General features: G+C 39.2%; 1 protein-coding gene across 4 annotated transcripts in view; it reads left to right on the forward strand.

The window, feature by feature from the left end:
- scube3 (signal peptide, CUB domain, EGF-like 3) overlaps positions 1-19,868 on the forward strand; it is a 147,969-nt gene that overhangs the window by 121,505 nt on the left and 6,596 nt on the right. For all 4 annotated transcript variants that reach the window (XM_033969920.2, XM_033969921.2, XM_055223327.1 and 1 more), the window contains 8 exons: positions 7,016-7,132; positions 14,092-14,214; positions 14,314-14,430; positions 14,813-14,908; positions 16,176-16,292; positions 17,236-17,397; positions 18,321-18,524; positions 19,031-19,192. In XM_033969920.2, coding sequence (XP_033825811.1) covers positions 7,016-7,132; positions 14,092-14,214; positions 14,314-14,430; positions 14,813-14,908; positions 16,176-16,292; positions 17,236-17,397; positions 18,321-18,524; positions 19,031-19,192 — 1,098 coding nt within the window. The remainder of the gene's footprint in view (positions 1-7,015; positions 7,133-14,091; positions 14,215-14,313; positions 14,431-14,812; positions 14,909-16,175; positions 16,293-17,235; positions 17,398-18,320; positions 18,525-19,030; positions 19,193-19,868) is intronic.

The raw sequence follows: 19,868 nt of genomic DNA on the forward strand, positions 1-19,868 counted from the left end.
TTTCTCCACCCTACCCTCTCTCTATCTCTCTGCTGCTCTTTGCTCACTTCCCATTCCTCTCTGTTTCTCTCTCACTAACCCCTTGCTCTCTTTCTGTCTCTCTCTCCTTCTGTCACTCCCCCTGTCCCCTCTACCTCCCTCCCCCTCTCTCTCCTTGTCTCTCTCTCCCTTTTGCCCCCTTCTCTCACATCCTGCCTCTCTCTCTCTCTCTCTCTCTCTCCAGCTCCCACTCCCTCCTCCTCTCTCCTCCCTCTCTATTTCTCTTCTCTCCCCTTTTTTCCTCCCCTCTCTCCCCCCCCTTCTCCTTCTCTCTTCTCCCCCCTCTTTCTCCTTGTCTCTCTCTCCCTTTTGCCCCCTCTCTCTCACATCGTGCCTGTCTCTCTCTTTCTCTTTCCATCTCCCACTCCCTCGTCCTCTCTCTTTTGCCTCTCTCCTCCCTCTCTTTTTCCTCTTCTCCCTCCCCTTTTCTCCCCTTCTCTTTTTCCTCCTCCCCTTCTCCTTCTCTTTCTCTCTTCTCCCTCCCTCTTCCGTCTTTCTCCTTGTCTCTCTCTCCCTTTTGCCCCCTCTCTCCCATTGTGCCTCTCTTTGTCTCTTTCCAGCTTCCACTCCCTCCCTCCTTTTCTCTCTTTTTCCTTCTCTTTTTCTCTTCTCCCTCCCTCCCCCTCTTTCTCCTTGTCTCTCCATTTTGGCTCACCCTCTCCCTTTCTTCCCATCTCTCTCTCTCCCTTTTAAACCCCTTTCTCCCATTCTTCCTGTCTTTCTCTCTCCGCTCCCCATCCCTCGCTCCCCCTCTTCGTCTGCTGCTCTTCCTCACCTCTCATTCGTGTCATTTTTCTCACACAGCCCTCAGACACTTGGGGAATGGAGGATGATTACAGTCGGGGGGTAAATTCTGAGGTCGATAAGTGCTGTGGGCTGCACCTGTAAATACGTCTTTCTATTTCTGGAGAAAAAAAAAAGAAAAATATTGTTCCTCTAACAGACAATGAGAACAATATTAAAGCAGCACTATGTAACTTTTCTGGTGGAGGCCAAACTTATGTATAGTATTTATTTTACTGAGCGTGTTTTTATTTCCCACAAATACATGTTTTCTTATTGTGCGTGGGCTCGCCTCTCCAAGAATCTGTAACTCGACTGTTGGAGTTACCTACCTGTCTCTAAGAAGATCAATAATGTCAAACTGTGGAATATTCCAGGAAAAGCAATAACATCTCCATGAAGACAAGCATGTAGCAGATAGATAGTGCACCCTCAATCAGACCTATTATGCAAAATCAACTTTTTTTGAGCCTTTTTTCTCATGTTATAGTTATTTCCCTTCAACATTTACTCACCGGAAGTAGTTTTTGCAGAGATTTGTGCAGGTTTGAGCAATATTTAATCGCCTATTTTCAAGACGCAGTTTTGACGATCAATCTCAGTTTTCACCAGCACTGTTCTGTACTTACTTCGTTATCCAATTTTATTTTCTTAATCAGAGATGCACGCAGGATTTGGCAATGTGCCACAGTCATTTTGGTGCAAATGACAAAAAATCTGTTGCTCGTTAGTGTGATGTGCAGCTATCTATTGGAGGTGCCGACTCTTTATTATGACTGCTTTTACGGCGACGTCGGCTCCCGTGGGGGACTACAGTTTTCTAATGAGGAAGACAGTGGACATGTTTTGTTTTAGATGAATATTGTGATTTAAAATGTGCTAATTATCCATAATGATCCACTATAGAGCAGACACGAGCACAGTAGGTCGTCTTTAACTCTATAGCGTCAGATGCTATCGCTGCCAATAGACTCACGGTTGTGAACTTTCCATTACCGTAACTCTGCAACTAATTGTGCTTCATGTAAATTCAAACAACGTCTCAAAGCAGAGGCATGGGGCTCTTTAAATATGTCACTGTCATTACGGTAATCATCTTACATTGTCCCTTGTAGATGACCAATCAGAGCGCAGGTGCCAGTGGGATTTACCCAGTCAGTTATTTGATGCGTCAAAGGAAAAATAAGGATGGATATGTAAAATAGAGGTAGCTGTGTGAAAAAAGGCAAAAGTACATGCTGATACTTCCTTTAACATGATTTTTATGGCTAAAAAAAGAAAAAAAAAGTCTAGGCGAGCTGTACTGGTCTATAATGTGCTCAGTCTTTAAAGGGTTAAGTATCTTGACAATGTTTTTTCAGACAATTGAATCTAAACCAATACAAAAGTTAATAATTTTCATATAACCCAAAACCACAACAGTAGTCGCCTTCACGGTTAAACAGTCAATGCTCAATACCAGACAAGCCCAGGAAAACATTCATAGGAGACAAGCAAAAGTATAACTGCTCCAGCCTGCCCCCTGCTCTTAGGCTGTAGAGGAGTCCAGGACATACATCCATTTGCAGATAGAGTTCAAGTCCACAGAGCCAGAGTCCACTCAACACGGAGGAATCGAGGCTGCTGTGTCGGTCTGTAAGGCATGTTTCCAATAGACGCCTCGTTATCAGACTCCGTCCCCAGTGAAGTCAGTCTGAGTTCAGTTCAGCCATTCTGACAGGTGCCAAGACGTGTAAATATTCGCTTTTAAAAAAAATTGTTTTCTTTGTTTACTATCAGACATTTTTAGCATCAATTATTGTAAGATTCCAGATACCAGATTCAGTTTTCAATTGATTTTACTTTTACTTCAATTTACGTAACATTTGAAAATCAGTTGCGATAAAAACATTACGATTTTTGAAAAGAAAAAACAATATAGCCTTACCGACCCATCGCCTTATTAACATTATTAGCCAATTTTTTTTTAGCCAGAATCTTGATATATCTTCTGGAACATTTCACAAAATGCAATAACATCTCCATGGAGACCAACCAACAGGTGGTGGACCCATTTGAGGTATAATTTTGGATACCTTCTCAAAAGAGTATCCAGATAAGACTTGTTTAATAGTTGAAGTATCGATCAGTATCTGGATATTGATTTTTACTTTCTACTTGTCAAGTTTTGCCTGGGTCAAAATGGCAGAGTGTAAAATGAGGTGACAGGTGTTTTGTGAGCTATCAGGGCGTGTAAACTAACCCCTGTCTGGCTTTATCTGGGTTTAAACAGTCACGCTGCTTCCTATTGTCACTGGACCATAGCCCATAAGTCAAGATGGGGCTTGTCTCCTCCTGCAGCCTCCCCGTACACCCTCCGCCTACTCACACTGCACTCAGGCCACTGCAGCCTGCCCTCACCTCCTCCCTGTATAAACAATAGTAACCTTTTCCACAGCTACACTTTAATTAGTCTCTTCTTTATTAAAATATCACACGCTCTCAGAGTGTGACTGAGTGTACCTTATATTTTTATACTTTGAATGTGACACCAGCAAATTAACACCAGAAGAGTCTCAAGGGCCTTTTGTCTGGAGCGCACCGTGAAAGTAGCTCAAATAACGGTAATTTGGCCTTACTTATTGCTTTTAAAAATGGGAAATATAACTATACCTAATTTAACGATGAGGAGCTGTCTAGCACTGAATCACCCTCCTAACATTCCATGCTATTTTCAATCCCATCATCTTCACAGCAGAAGTGAAATAAGGACTTTGTCTTTGTCAAGACCAGGTGTCATTATTAGGCCCAGCGCCTGAAGCTGGTGTAGGGCCGATGAGTGCACTTACATGCAAAGTACCTAAGTGCACCGACGAGAAGTCAAGTGCTCAGTTCATTTTTGATTTGATTTTGATTTTTTCATTATTTCACTTAAACTCTAATCGTTGGTGGACACCTCGGCCTTCAACAGATTGTATAAGAAAATCTAAACTCGAATTTGTATGGGACAATACAATTTTTACTTTGTCATAGACAAAATTTGGTACATGTATCCATGACAAGGTCTCGATAAAAAGAATAAATGACGGCCACACCCCATCTCCCATCATGTCGCCATGGCTCTCATTAAAGTGACGTCCTGAGAAAAAGTTTAACTGAGCCAAAACATATTTGGGACACAGATGTAACATGACAGTAGGAACAAAAAATATATATTGTGACCACGCCCCTTACAAAGCCCCATCTTGGATTAATCATGTTACATATGTCATAAAGTAATCCTTTCGGCTGGGCAAAATGCATATATTTATTTTTAGACCTTTTCAATTAGCACCAAATGGTGTTATTGGTGTTATTATTTTTATTTGGTTAATGAACATGCACTTGTTAATGAGAGACAATCCAGTTTATCACTCAGAGTTGTTTTTCCATTGTCTATTTTCTTACACTCATAATTAGGCACGCGTTCATAGAACACAACAACATTATATACAACATTATACACAACATTATACACAACATTATATACAACATTATATACACCATTATACACAACATTATATACAACATTATACACAACATTATACACAACATTATATACAACATTATACACAACATTATACACAAAATTATATACAACATTATACACAACATTATACACAACATCATATACAACATTATACACAACATTATATACAACATTATACACAACATTATACACAACATTATATACAGCATTATACACAACATTATACACAAAATTATATACAACATTATAAACAACATTATACACAACATTATACACAATATTATATACAACATTATACACAACATTATACACAACATTATATACAACATTATACACAACATTATACACAAAATTATATACAACATTATACACAACATTATATACAACATTATACACAACATTATATACAACATTATACACAACATTATACACAAAATTATATACAACATTATACACAACATTATATACAACATGGACCTGGCGCTGCCTGGTTAGTGGGTCAATAATCTTCTACTGAGCCGCACCACAGATTTGACCAGTAATGTTAATGTTAATGCAATCAGAGAGAGGAAACATAAATAATGTGAAGATCATAGTATTTCCAGAGGATCTTGTCACTAAGTGCGTCACTACTCCTCCATATACACCACCATGCTCCACTTGTTGCACATTAGTACTGCTTATAGAGGAGGAGCAGAGAGTTGACAAAGGTTTTCCCAGGTCATTTTATTATCACCTCAAGTAAGACAATGCTTGGTGTCAAAAATATTCTTCAAAATGTAACTCAAGTAAATGTAAGTGAATGGTCATTATTCAGTACTACCTTCGGCCTGTGGTTAACGTGCAGATACACTCGTGAGGCTGATAAGATATAGGGGAACATTGATTGTAAAGATTCAGGTTTGTACTTTTACTGTGACGTGTAGTGCAGTTCAGAAAGCCTTCACCCTGGTGTTCGACTTGGGTTCTTCTCATTCTTTAATCTGGCTTGGTTTGAAGTGAGCTCTTTTTAATTGCTGTAAAATACCTGGATATGTTTGATAGCGTCTGGCTCTGCCTCGTGAGCACACAGCAGCACACACCAGATAAAAGTCTCATTTCTTTGTGTAATGAGCCAAAGAGACATTCTCACACGAGCGGCTCATCTCAGCCTCTGCCCCGACTTGACACATACTTCTGTTCATCATCAAACGCTTTCAACACTACAGCGTTATTAAAGCCCCACTCTGTCACTTTTTTGGTGGAGTGTTCGCTACCTGATGTCCCGATGGAGATGTTATTGTTTTGCCTGAAATGCTCAACTATCAGTGTGACAAACCAAAGCTGTGGAGAGGCCGCCCCACTCACAGTACGAATGCAATGAAAGATAACTTAATGTGATGCTATGGAACATTACACGTAGAGACAAACAGGTGGGGTATCCTTCACCTGAAAAGTTACATAATGCACCTTTAAAGAACACATATTATGCCTTCTTCTGGTATTCAGTGATAAACTATTATATCTGTAGCATAAACTGTATATATAAATGTACATAGCTAACCTGTGCTTCCAACTCCATTGACTCTGGCTCCAATTCACTTTTTCTTGAAAAACTGTGTCCCCTCTCTCTGTAACTGCTGCTGTCAGACTCATCATTTTTGGTCTTATAATGTTCGTATTAACCCGCTCTACATGATCCTGGTGTTTTTATTTCGACATTGTGTCCATAAATCAAGATATGAACATTGATAATAGACAAGTCAGGTGCCTTCTTTCCTTGAGGTTGCTCCCAACAGATTTGAATGCCAGCGTTGTTAAGCGTTGGGGATGTTACCTTCAACAGCCTCGCTCTGGATTGGCTCTTTGGTTGCTATGATACTCACGGTCGGAATTCCAAATATGCAACTTGGCACCAAATTTGCCCCTAAAAATGTCTCGACGAGCTTCATTTGACTCTGTGGGTGACGTCACACTCGTTTAGTTCACTTCTTTACACAGTCTGTGGTCTATAGATTATAATTTTCTGTTTTGTTCATTGTAAACCGCAGTGAATCTAAAATGACTTATCAGCTTTTGATTTCCTGGTCTTTGCTGTGCAATGTTTTTATTGTTTTTGTTTCTTTACCTTTGTGTACGAAATGGAGTCTTCAGTTACAGAGCAGCAGAGACGAGGGCTGGTTATAATAAACATTTTCTTAGGACTCAACTCTTAAATGCAGGGCCATACTGGATCACTCAAACATGCATGAACAGCTCAAAATACAGCATTGAGTAAGCTACTTATGAGGTAAAACCATTATAGTATGGTTAGAAGCGAAAAAAAATCAATTTTGCATAGTAAGTCCCCTTTAACACTTGAAGAATACTGAATTGGGAAAAAGTACCAAACATTGTCAACTTCACAGTTCTATTATAAAGTCAAGCAATCACTACACTGTTGACGCTGCCTGTTTCCGCTTGTTATTTCCAAAATACTTTTCCAATTTTGGAACGTCGGAATGGAAAACCTGCCCCGGCAGCTCTGAAGGTCAACTATGACAGCAGCCGACAGAATTGGTCCGAATCTTTTCTGAAGTAGTTGTTGTGACATGTGATTTCAACCCACAACAACTGGTACTCACAATAAAATGGATATAGAAAGAGGAGAATTGTGTGAAAAATGTCTATTGTTGAGTTTTATAATGTGTTTTTCTTTCTTCCCAGACATTGACGAGTGTTCGTTCGACCGCGCCTGTGACCACTTCTGTGTAAACTCAGCGGGGAGCTTTCAGTGTCTCTGTAATAAAGGCTACGTGCTGTACGGCCTGGCACACTGCGGAGGTAAGAACTTACATTATAACTTTAATTGTCAAACCTTTGATTTTAGGAGCTGCTTTGTATTAAAGTCTCATTTAAACGTAGCATATACATTATAGGAGCTTTAACCCTTTCAGCTGAACTCACTTACCTCTCCTCTTTTCACAGTCATTTGCAATAGAAATCTATACGCATGTGGATTATTATAACCATGATTATAATCCATTTTGTATTTGGTTTAAATGGTAACTCAAATTGTAAGAGCTTCCTTTCAAACAGGATTAAAGGAGGAAGAGAAATGTTGGTTGGAAATTAGATTTTTTTTTCAAATTTGTACATAGATGTTGTTTTCTTTTCTTATTTATAATTTTGAAAAAAGTAATGCTGCAATAATGTCTGCACCGAGGCTTGGTAATATAGTTTTTATAATTTAAAAACACTGAAATGGTTCGTTATTAGATATATATAGAATAATTCAACATTTACCCCTTAACTTGAAGATGTTAAGTTGCACGAATGCTTCCGCCAATTTCATGTGTTTATTTCATGTGTTTATACTTCAAACTGCAGAACAGATAATTAACAGTCTGAGTTTTCAAATTATAATTAGGGGAAACAAACTCACCGTTATTTTTTGGCAAGTTATTTTTTGGCAAGTTATTTTTCATTATTTCACCTTAAACCAGTAAAACCACATGCTACGTACTCACCTTTAACTTTATCTACGGTGCACAATGCAGCTTTTCTAGAGCAATCCGCCATCTGCTTGTCTCCATGGAGATGTCACTGATTGGCCTGGAATGTTCCACAGTATGACATTAAACTTATCTATGTTGTATTTGTTCGATTAAGTGTTTGTATTGTCAAAAATAACCAGAAAAAATGATGAAATACGCATATTCTTACTGTTTGTGTGCTCGCATCTCCTCAGATCTGACTTGCAGCTTACTCACGTGCTTGTCTCCGTGGTGATAAATTTTGTACTGTGGAGCATTCCAGGCTAAACGGTGACATCGCCATGGAAACAAGCAAGCAGCAGGTTTAAGATCACCCCTCTGTCTTTGTGTTTTCTTTCTAAGACTGTGATACATTTATCTGTTACCTGAAAGTTCAATTTGTGATTTTTTTATGATTTTTTTGTTGGAAATCAAATCACTCCAGCGCTCTGTATTTAATGGGTGATACCAACAAATTTATGAGACATCTTCAAGCAGAATGATATTCCTAAACACATTATAAAATCACAATTATCCTCCCGTGGCTGTTCAAATTATTATTTCTACTAATTTGTCCACGTCTCCAAAAATTGTTTCAGTTTTTCATTACATTCCAACAGTGACACAAAACACGACACTTTGGACGTAAAAAAAAAAGTAAGTGGGTGCTCATTTTGATGGATCGCCTTTTTCAGAGCGGTTTTAAGTCTCAGTGAGTTGATTTTTCCGACGCATTGAAATGAGACGGAACAGGTGGCTACCCGGAAGGCACCAAATCAATCTGAAAGCAGCGGCGCGCAAGTATAATGTAAAGCCTAGACGTTTTGTGCTGTAGTTAATGGACTCAGAAGTGAAAAAAACTGACTATTGGCCCGTCTGAAAGTAAGCGAAGTAGCAGCCACATCTATCAGGCTTTAGCAGGTAGCAATTGTACTCAGGTCTGCGCAGTTATGATGGAGCGAGCTAAGATGGAGTGGAGTGCTAATCACCTGTCTTTACCGCCTCGGGCTTGAAAATACTTTTTTTTTTTTTTTTTTTTCGTTCTTACCATGAGAGGAAAAGAAGGTAATGACGTGCACACTTGAGTGAACATGATGAAATGGTTGTGCGGAAGGCGCTCTGGTGCATTGATCTGGACAAAGTAATTGAAATTGTGGTTTAACTTTGCAATATAGAATTTTTTGAATAAAGGTGCAAATATGTGAATATGTTTTGGTTTGCCTGCTCCAGTCACATGCCGGCCCTTATAACAGCCTTTCCCAAAGAATCCGCAGCTCGTGCCGCAGCTCCACCGTCAATGTGAAGAGCACACGGGGCCCGCAATAATAATTTACACTGCGTTTAATAGAGTATGTCATGTTTTTCCTTAGACTTATATGTTCAGCAATATATAATCCTGCCTGTAGCCTTAATATTAATGTAAGGTACTACATTAAGTCTGTAAGATATGTCATTTTCACTTTGAGAACTACTACTTTATAATATGCAATTACTCCAATGTTGCCTCTGCTACATACATTGAAATTTTATATTATTTATTATTATTTTATTTATGTATTTATTTATTTTATTTATATTTATTATCCACTTCATTATTTATTAATTTTTTGTCAATTTTTGATTTTTGTATTTTTTGCCAGTTACCACACGCACACAATCATAAAAATACACAATTAGAGAGATGACAGTAGAAAAATAATTGTATGTATGCATGTATTTGAATGGGACAGTATATTAAATAACACAAAAAGTTACCAAAAAATGTGCTTTTGAAACTTGTCTAAAACACCCAGATGGCCTTATACCACCTTAAGAAGGCACAATCTCATCTGATTTTGGAAGCAAAGCAGGGTTTGGCCTGGGATGGGAGACTGCTACTGTGTATAAATGAGAGTGTGTTGGTGAGAATGAATGCGAGACAACAGATGGAAATTAGCCCATGGCTCCAGAGTGTTACAGCATGTATATTAACATGCACTGCCCCCTCCAACTGAGCCAATAATAATACATCATCATTGGCGTTGCCGTCTCTAAAGTCCATAGATAATGCCAACTCTGCCTCATCTGTCAGTGTCCATCTCCCATTTACTGTCCTAACTGGCTCCGTCTGCAGTTGGCCCTATGTTTAAAGCACTTTGAGTTGTTTGGCAGTCATTTTTCCCGCTGATAAACGACTCAGCGGGACACTCTCACCTTGGTTACGGCCTGTAGTGAGAAAGCGCCACTCCAAGCGCCATAAATCTCTGAGGTTATCTGAAATTTTCAACAACAGAAAATGAAGAGGAAATCGTCCATCACTAGCGTCTGTTTCCCATGCACTTTAGAGAGACTGTTTTGGCGGCACATCTCCTCTTGTTTAAATGCTCGGTACGCTTCATCATAGTCCATCATGAGAGGAGAAATGATCCCCGCTCCCTCCTTCTGCTCCTATCACACCACTTTTACTATTGGACCCCCGAGAATGGATGTAATAAAACTATAGACGGCAAGTTTAACATCGCCTTATCTGAGTCTGTGCTGCACAAATGGCTCAGGGGTTAGGTCAAAGCACGGGGAGCACATTACCTATGTCAGCTTTGTTGATACTCGGCAGAATTATGGCGCTCCCAGACCTTCACACCATTCTGCATTATATTGTCTAATAAAGCACATGATCTAAACACAAAACAAAACATATAGACCACATTATGTTACAATTTGGACATTTGAAATCAGAATATTCATCTAAAACAACTCGATAAATTAAACAAATCCGCTGACTTCTGCTTTAGAAAACCGGGGTGTCCAATGGGAGCTGACGTCGCCGTAAACATCATCACTAAAGATTCGTGATGTTTTTGGCGCCCCCTATGGACAGCTGCACAAAATGGCATTGAAAATTAAAGATTAAAGATCGCTCAAACATGCACGAATCACTTCAAATACAGCTTCGAGAGCGTAAATGAGAAGGGGAAACAACTCTCACATGGTTAAACGCTCTGAAAAGTCTATTTTGCAGAATAGGTTGGTACATTTTTAATATTCACGTTCATTACATTTTGTGGCTCATGCACATCGTTAGAGCGGCGTTTTCATATGGCAAAGTGAAGCTGAAGTGAAATGGAAAAGCGCTGCCAATCCTAGCTAGCCATACGATTCGTAGTTTTGAGGTTGTCGTAGATAAAATACCTTTTTTATTAGATGCAGAGAGTAGACAGCGGGCAGCATTTTTAGTAGCGAAGATATTATTCACGATGTCACTGTCTTAAAGGGCCCATGTTACGCTATTTACTGATTGATGTTATAATGTTGTTTCCTCATCACAAACAGACCTGGAGTTGTGTTTCGTTTCATTCACTCATGTTTAACACAATAATCCTTTCTTCTCTCAAACAGAAAACGCTCTGTTCCACCTTGTGATGTCATTATGTGGTAATACAGGAAGTGCTCCACTGTGTTTTTAAACCCCATACACTTTCACTAGAATCTTTTGGATAACTTCAGACCTGGAATTGCCACTCATCTCTACTGAACAAAACATAAGGAGCTGTTAATTTGAAAACTATCACTTCATGACATCACAAAGTAGATCAGAGTATTTTCAGCTTTGGAGATGTAGACAGAGTAATGATGCAGCGTTATACAAACATGTGTGAGTGAAACAAAACATAACTCCAGGTCTGTTTTTGATGAGTTTGCTGTAATATAACATGATGAAGTGCACAAGAGTCTGGTTTGAATAATACAGGACCTTTAAATAATATGTTTTTTGCCTGTAATGACTCTTAACTGACAGATTTTGAATTAAAGTGAGTTAAAGTTTTGTTTTGTTTTTTTCCCTGAAGAGTACATCTCATTTGGCTATTAATGTGTTTCAGACAAACTATTCCTTCCTGGTTTTATATTTGAGAAATTATTATTTTTTTACTGTAATTTATTGATTTTAAATTGCCCATAATAGAGTGTAGAATTCTGACTCATTCTCCAGACTGAACAGAAAGTTGCTGAAAAGTTGTGGTTTCCAGATTTCCACCCAAAATCAACTCAATATGAATGAATTAGTGAGCATTTAAAGTTATATTAAACTTGTCTATCTGTTTGCAAGTCAACCATCATGAATAGCTCCATTGAGATATTAGACATGCACTTTTATTCCCTTGGCTCGTCTTTGAATCCTTGTTTTAAAAAGAAAAACATGTTGTAAAGGTCAGCGTGGATCTCTCCTCTCCCACTCAAGAATAAAGTAAAACCAAACAACTGGCAGATGATCTCACCCCTCCATCAGATATTCATTAAAAGTTCTTTGTCTCCTAAAGCGTGGTACTTTGATGCGGCAGGATTTGTAGCGTATCTCGGGCGTCGCGTTGGCAGTGCTGATGAAGTCATAGCACTCTCTCGGGATGGCGGAGGCGCGCGCGAGCCCTTTGTGCACGTTGAATAATTGAATGAGACAACCTTGGAGCATTTCATATCAGCTCTCCACATCATCAATCAATGCCACTATCGCCTGTCTCATCCCGGGGCCGACCACGACTACGCCACTGCCTTAAAACACTAAACTCATTACATGTGCTGAGCGGATGCTTTTAGTGACTTAAGTGCACGCAGAAAGGTGATAGTGATTCTCCATGAACTGCAAGAGAATCTACTTTTGACTATGAAAGATACTGTATAACAATGAGTTGTATTTTTAAAGCTTATGTAATATGTAAAATCAACTGATCTGAGGGTGGCGTAGATATATTTCTACACTAAAACACAGACTTTCCTGGGTTTTAGCTTTTCATTCTTATTCAAAAGATATAGTATTTTGTTTTTAAATTAGTCACTATGGCAACGGGCCTAATTTCTCATCAGTCTGAAACCCGTGTGGATATGTTTGGAGACGAGTTTCCTTTTGAACATTCGGTGAGAGGTGGATGTTGTGCCAAAAAATGTCTCCAGCCAGATCATCATTTAATTCATGTAAACTTTATATCTTAAAATCATCTTTAAAAGGTAAATAAAGTCATCTGCTTGTTCTGAAATTCCAGCTTGTACTGACCAATAGCAGAAGCGGGTGGGGAAAAGTGTCTATGTTTAACTGTGAATTACTGAATCACAAAATGATGATTACGATTATTTTATATTATAAAGTTTCTACTCTCTCAAGTGAACAAGTGAAATTGAGTAGCAGTTCATAGTTAAAGCGGTTTGACCCAAGCTCTGAGAAATCCTTATTGTATTTGTGTTACTGAGCAAGACTAACTTACCTGTGTAAATGCGGTTTCCGTCTGAGTTACCAGGGCGAGCACGGGAGGCGTGAATGACTAAAACTATAAATCAAAGCCATTATTATTAAACAACAACAATTATACAAACGGTTGAAGTGAGTTTCCTTCACATGGTGGCTGGGAACGCCCTTAGAGATAGGGAGAGGAGCTTAGTCACATGGAAAGAGCTCGGAGTAGAGCCGTTGCTGAGGCGGCTTGGGGGGTTCTGTTCAGGATGCCTCATGGACGTCTCTCCAGAGAGGTCCCATCAGGAGGAAGACCCAGGACACGCTGTAGGGACTAGGTCTCTCGGCTGGCCTGGGAACGCCTTAGGGTCCCACCGGAGGAGCTGGAGGAAGTGTCTGGGGTAAAGGGAGGCTGAGAATCTCTGCATAAACAGTGGAAGAAAACAGATGGATGGCATTATTATTAGTGTTACCAAGTGCTGTAAATTCTATAAAAGTGTATGAAGCTTGTATAATTTCTGTACATTTACTCCTCAAGAGATTTTCAAAAGCTGGACATTCTTCAAGGTTATGGGCTTTGTGTCACATTGAAAATACTGTATAATGCTGTATTGTCCATGTTCATACAAGGCCTGTAACTGCACTGTACTGGAACTTTTTTACTTCGTTGTTCTAAAATGACTGGCCAAACAAGTACGTTCTAACTTTTTGAAATACATAACAATGATTTTTCAAGTCAAGATTTAGACAGCCATACCCCAAATACATAGATATACTGCAAATGCACATGCACAATCAATCCTCAGTCTTAATGCATTTTGTACACAATATCTTGCCTACGGCTTGTTTTGTAGATGCTTCTTTTTCACGAATGCCTTGTGAACAAACCCTACAAATCTCAATAGGAATTTGCTGCGTAGTTGTTGCATAAATCTAAACTAAAACAAGCAAATATGTTTTATTACTAACTTGATTTGACACATTTGACTGTTTACAATTCCTTGTTTCTTCCCATACGTTTCTCCAGCGACATGAATTCTCTGTTGTCTACGTTTTGATGTGTTTTACAGATATTGACGAGTGCAGTATAAACAGAGGAGGCTGTAAATATGGCTGCATAAACACATTGGGCAGCTATGAATGTACCTGTCCTCCTGGATTCAAACTCCACTGGAACAGGAAGGACTGCATTGGTATGTTGAGACACTGCCCTCTGCTGGCTATTTAGAGAACACACAGCTGACCCAATACTACTTCTCATTGGGTTTTCATTGCATGTTATATTTTTTCAGAGCTGGTGAAATGTCCTCCTGGGCTTGTAGCTCCGAAAGCGACTCTGACCTGCAGCAAAACAGGCAAAAAGGAGAGCTGCTCCCTGACATGTGCCTCCAAAGCTCACTATCTAGCAGGTACGCTAATTCTGTCTCACTTTGGATTGATAAAATAAATGTGTGTGTGTTTATTTATTGACTAATTTATTTTTTGCAGTAGTAAACAGCTATACTATTATCATAGACTTGTATGAATTGAAAACTCCTGTGACTTCTGAGATTTTTAATTTTTTTTTTACTTGACCACATATGCACACACAAACTGCATTGATAATTAGCTCTGCTCCTGTCAACCAACATGGAAAATTACAGTTTATTTTAACAAATATGACCAAAATAAATGCACTAAAAGACTTGATGGGGCCAAAAAGCATTTCTTCAACCTCTTAATAACAGTCCGTAGTATTGTATTATGTTTGGGAACAGTTTTGTGATGATGATTTGTGCTTGTGTGTTCCAGAGTCAGATAACAGTTACTCTGTGAGCTGTGGCATTCCCATCCTCCGAGGGAAGAGCTCTCCAGCCAGGCTCAACAGCAGCAGTCAGACATGTATAGGTTTGTGACAGTCTGTTTCTGCACTATTATATACTTCAAAAATCCTGCAGCATTTGAAACAATATGTAGGACGTCTTAATAAGTCATTGGTAACACTTTTAAATAACTACACCTAATTATCCTGGACGAAGGATTTAATTCATACTGAAGAAATAGTTTATTAAGAATGATTTAGGCTTACTCACTACTTAACTAATAGCGAAAATCACTGTACATCATCTAGACAAGTGGGGCATCAAAAGTTATCCAATTCATGATGATGCCTATCACGGTTTCCGTGCGATGAAGCCGCAAAATTCCATAGGAATTTTTCAAATTTTGAAATTTCAAAATTTGCTCCCGTTTGCGCATACAAAGTCCGATTTGGCTCAAATTCAAATCAGTTGTAAAATTTTCTGGCCTAAACCTACTCATTATGACAAAAACTAAATTGGCGCGATAGTGCCCCCTACAGAATAGCTAATATATTTGTATGGAGGGCCGAAAATTTAGTTTTCCCAAATGTTACCAAATTTGATACAAAATTCCATTGGGTTATCCCAATCAATAAAGTCAATCAGACCCATGTGTGTTTTTGCACCGTGTTGCCATGGCGATGCGCCAAACTGCCACTGTTATCCTAATGGGAAACCTCCCAAATTTTCCCATTCATCAGAAAAATATTAGTTTCATGGAATAATGTGAAATTTGGCACCATGACTCTTCATCCTGATAAAAAAAAAAGTCAATGGGACCCATGTCATATTTTTCACTGGGTTGCCATGGCGATGCGCGAAAGAGCCCATATTATCCTAATGGGAACATTTTTATACATTTCAAAGTCTTTTTACTGTCAACGACGTACATAAAATTTGGCATAGTGATTCTTCAGGTTGTCCCCGTCAAAAAAGTCCAGGGGGCCAAGTTTGTATTTTGCACGGTGTTGCCATGGCGATGCCTGGAAAAACTCATGTTTTTGCATTTTGTGCATCAGCACTTCCGATGTCTATTGACTTGTTTGGTGCCAAATGCAGCCCAAAGCCATAATAAAACAGAGGCAAGTGGCGCCTCAGCGCCACCCACAGGGAGTGCCGGGTTGGCCGAGTGCGGAGCACGGCCCGCGAGTGCTGTCTAAAATATAAACGTTGTGTTCTACAAAGTGAATTTGATGCATAATATGACAAACTGCTTAGAGTACAAAATGCATTATTGAAGAGTGTGGAGTTGTATAAAAGAGTGAAAAGTGTGTGTTTGCTGTTTGTGCTCATGGTGCTGTGCTTGTCTGTAGAGACTTTGGCCCCTCCAGTGAAACAAACAGCTTCTTTCAAGATTAAAAACGCCAAGTGCCACCTGCACCCCAAACTGACGGGTCGCACCGAGGACCGCGGGCGGACGCTGGGACCTGGTCTGTCTACATAAAACTACTACACTTTAAATAGAAAAGTCTTGATAGGGTCACGTACTGCAGGCACTGGCTTCAGATTTTAGATTGGGATCATGTCCCTCTCTTAGACTGGAGTGGAAGTATGGCTGTATCTATTTAATATTTTATATTGATGTTTAATATTATGCAAAAAGAAAAACATGCAAATTGTCCTCTTTGAATTATAAAGTTTTAGCTGATGGGTTTGTTGAAATTTAGTTTTTATATTTTATTTTATTTGTCCTCGAGGGGCAATTTAAGCACATTGAGCAGTGAAATACAATAATAATAGAAAAGCACAAACAAAATTCAGAAATGCAGCTCAACAGAGCTGATTCTGTGTCAGGGCAGTTTGAGGTAGTAACAGTCCTCTGGACCTAAGTGTCAACTTGTTCCTGAATATTTTCTGCACACTTTTACCAAGATTTTGTACTTTTTAGTTTGTTTGTTTTTTTTAAATGAGCAAAATCAAATTTCTCAATCTTATTGTTCTCTTTCACTGGTCAAAACTTTAAATCTCTTTGGTTCTGTTGTGGGGACTAAAACGGTTTACACACAGATTATGGAGACCATCCTCATAGGGACAAATATCAGGTCCCCATGACATAAATCCTTTATTATTACATCAGCAACATGTTTTAAAGTTAAGATATGGGTTATAACAGGTTAGGTTACGGTTAGGAACAGTTTAAAGGAAATAAATGTCAATGTCATGTCCCCAGTAATTCTGGAAACCCAACATGAGTGTGTGCTGTATATGAACGCACTCTTAGTGACGTGGTCCAGTATCTTGTTGTATTTATTCAACCAAACCACCACAACATCCTTAGATAGTCATTTTGCCTACCTACCATGATCCACCTGTAGAATACTAATGCCGTTTGAACCTATCTCCTGAATCCTTAATGTCGCTGTGCGTCTTCAGGAGGGGGGCAGCCCTGTAGTAACTGCCTGGTCACATTTGTCAACCTCAAATGTGACTCCACCAAAAAGTCTAAAGGCCGTCGGGCTCGAAACTCTCCAAACAAAGAAGTAACGCGCATCACTCTGGAGCTGGAGGCAGAGGTCAAACCTGGAGACACCACTGGTAAGTGCGCAGTACACCAGGAAACTACTACACCACTACATGCTAGTCTAGGGCGAGAAATGAACGGAAAGTGTTTTGGATAGTTTCATTCAGATGCAGTTATTTCTATACTAAATTGATTGCTATACTAATTGAGTTTTTATTCAGAAGCGTTGAAAGTGGTTGACTCTGAAGCACAATAGTCCACCTTACACGTGATGTCACGACCTCACACAGACTGGCACATGGCACACAACCATGTCCTTAAACACTGTAAACAACAAGCTGTGTGGGACAAACAAGTGAATGTTACAGAATGCTACAGTTGGACATGAGGAGGTTATTTTGATGGGACATACCAGCTCTGCTTTAACTTTTGTCTGTCTAAGGGGATATCCCATAATGCTTTGTGATGTGATGCCACAATCTACGCTTAGCCACTGTGAAAAGAGCTATAAAATACTACTAGCTCTTATTTTGTGTGTAAAACTGCTTCACTCATCAGTGCACCAGCTTCTTGTGTTTATTTGATTCGTATAGAATGCATTATTTTAGTTATAAAATTGAAATACGGAGGCTAAGGTATGTAACAGCAATTTTAAAACCTTGCGTTTTGCATAAAATAGGACCCTGAGAGATAGTTTTGCAGAGAACTAAATATATCCAGTCTCCAATGGGCCTTGTAGCTATAAAATGTGCTAACCCCAGACATCTACAGGCATTTGAAAAGGAAACATTAAAAGGACAGTGCAGATTAATGCACATATGTAAGAGATGTAATAGTGCTCTAGGTACCTTCTCAAATTGGCCAGAAGCAGGTGGCGAACCCTCCACCAGAAAGGTTATGTACTTTTAAGCAGAAATGTTTCAGCCTTAGAATATTTTTTTCAACCCTAAACTTGTTATATTTCATGTCCATGTTCATTCCTGTTACTTACAAACAGGGAGTTGTAACCTGAGTTGCCTCAGACAGCGGATGGAGAAACAAGTGAAAACGTACATAAAAGCTTTGAAGAAGTCCATAAACCAGGAGCGCTTCCTGATCCGAGTGGCCGGACTGGAATACGAGGTTGCACAGAAACTCCCTCAGGCCGCTCCCATCCAGGAGATCTGTGGTCCGGGCTGGGAACGGGACAGTGGGAGATGTGGTAAGGACAACAGGATTTAAAATGTAGTCCAATCTGTTTATAGAGTCTGAAAGACCAAATTTTAGGTTATTAGCCCAAAACAAGGTCTAAAATGCAAAACATATGAAAATAAATATAAATAGATCCAATTATTCGCTTCCGATCGATTGACTACTTTTAGAACAAATTTGTCTAAGATAAATATATCAACTGTTGTTTGGTTTTATTTATGTATTTGTCTCTTCAGTAAAGTTGCCTGGGTGTAACTTAGGCCCTGTTAAATTTGTTTTCCACAACAACAGAATTTCTCTTACTAATTATAGATATAGAATACAGAAGTTTTTTTTCCCCACTCCTTTTCGTGAAATGTGCTTTTCTGTTGTGTAGTCAATATGAATGTGTAAACGATGCTACGATATTTTCTTTGGAACAAAATAAATAAAAATGAATCAGTTTCTTACATTGTTATAAACTGTGCATATTCCTGGCCTTCCCCTGTCTAAAGTTGTCCCTGCTGTTTCTCTCAGTCAGATGCTCTTCGGGCTCGTACTACCACGGAGAGCAGGAGCGCTGTGTGTCCTGTCCGCCCGGGACGTTTCAGGAGAAGGAGGGGCAGCTGGCCTGTGACCTCTGCCCTGGAAGTGATGGACACGGGCCAATGGGAGCCAAGAACATCTCCTCCTGTGCAGGTGAGGGCAGTGGAGAGTAGGATTTTATAATCAGGGGTGCTGACCTTGGTTATGTTGGAATCCCAGTCATTTCAGTTGTATTTGGGGAAGGTTTTACCGCTAAAATATGACATAAAGTAGATTGATTTGTGTCATATGTTCAATGTTTTTGTACTACAACAAGCCAACAATGCACTAATTCTGAAGGAGGCTTTAAATGGCTTTTTGGTCTGCATAGAACTTATTTACTGTCAAGATCAGCAGCCACATGCAAAATAATAAAATCTGAAAGCGACAGCAGCGCCCACAGCAACTTCTGAAATTAGGTGGATGGTTTTTGCGTCGGGCATCAAAAAATACCATAATTTACTTCAAACTCGATAAGAAACTATTTGTGTTTCTTATTAGTTTAACGTGGGGGTTTTGTTTATCATGCATTTTTTGGTTAATGCGCTTGTTTTTTAAAGTTAAATGTGCACTGTGTAACTTTTTCTGATAGAGAGTCTGCCGCTTGCTTGGCTGCGTGAGATGTTTTTGGTTTGCCTGGAATGTTCCACAGTGCGGCATTAAACGTATCTGTCTTGCATTTTTTAAATTGCAGACATTTTTATTGCTCAAAAATATATTTCTAAACATGCAGTTAAGGTGAGGACAGGTAGATAGATTTGTCATATTGCGCAAAATCCAGGTAAAGCAG

Source organism: Periophthalmus magnuspinnatus, chromosome 7, assembly GCF_009829125.3.
Source record: "Periophthalmus magnuspinnatus isolate fPerMag1 chromosome 7, fPerMag1.2.pri, whole genome shotgun sequence".
NCBI lineage: Eukaryota > Metazoa > Chordata > Actinopteri > Gobiiformes > Gobiidae > Periophthalmus > Periophthalmus magnuspinnatus.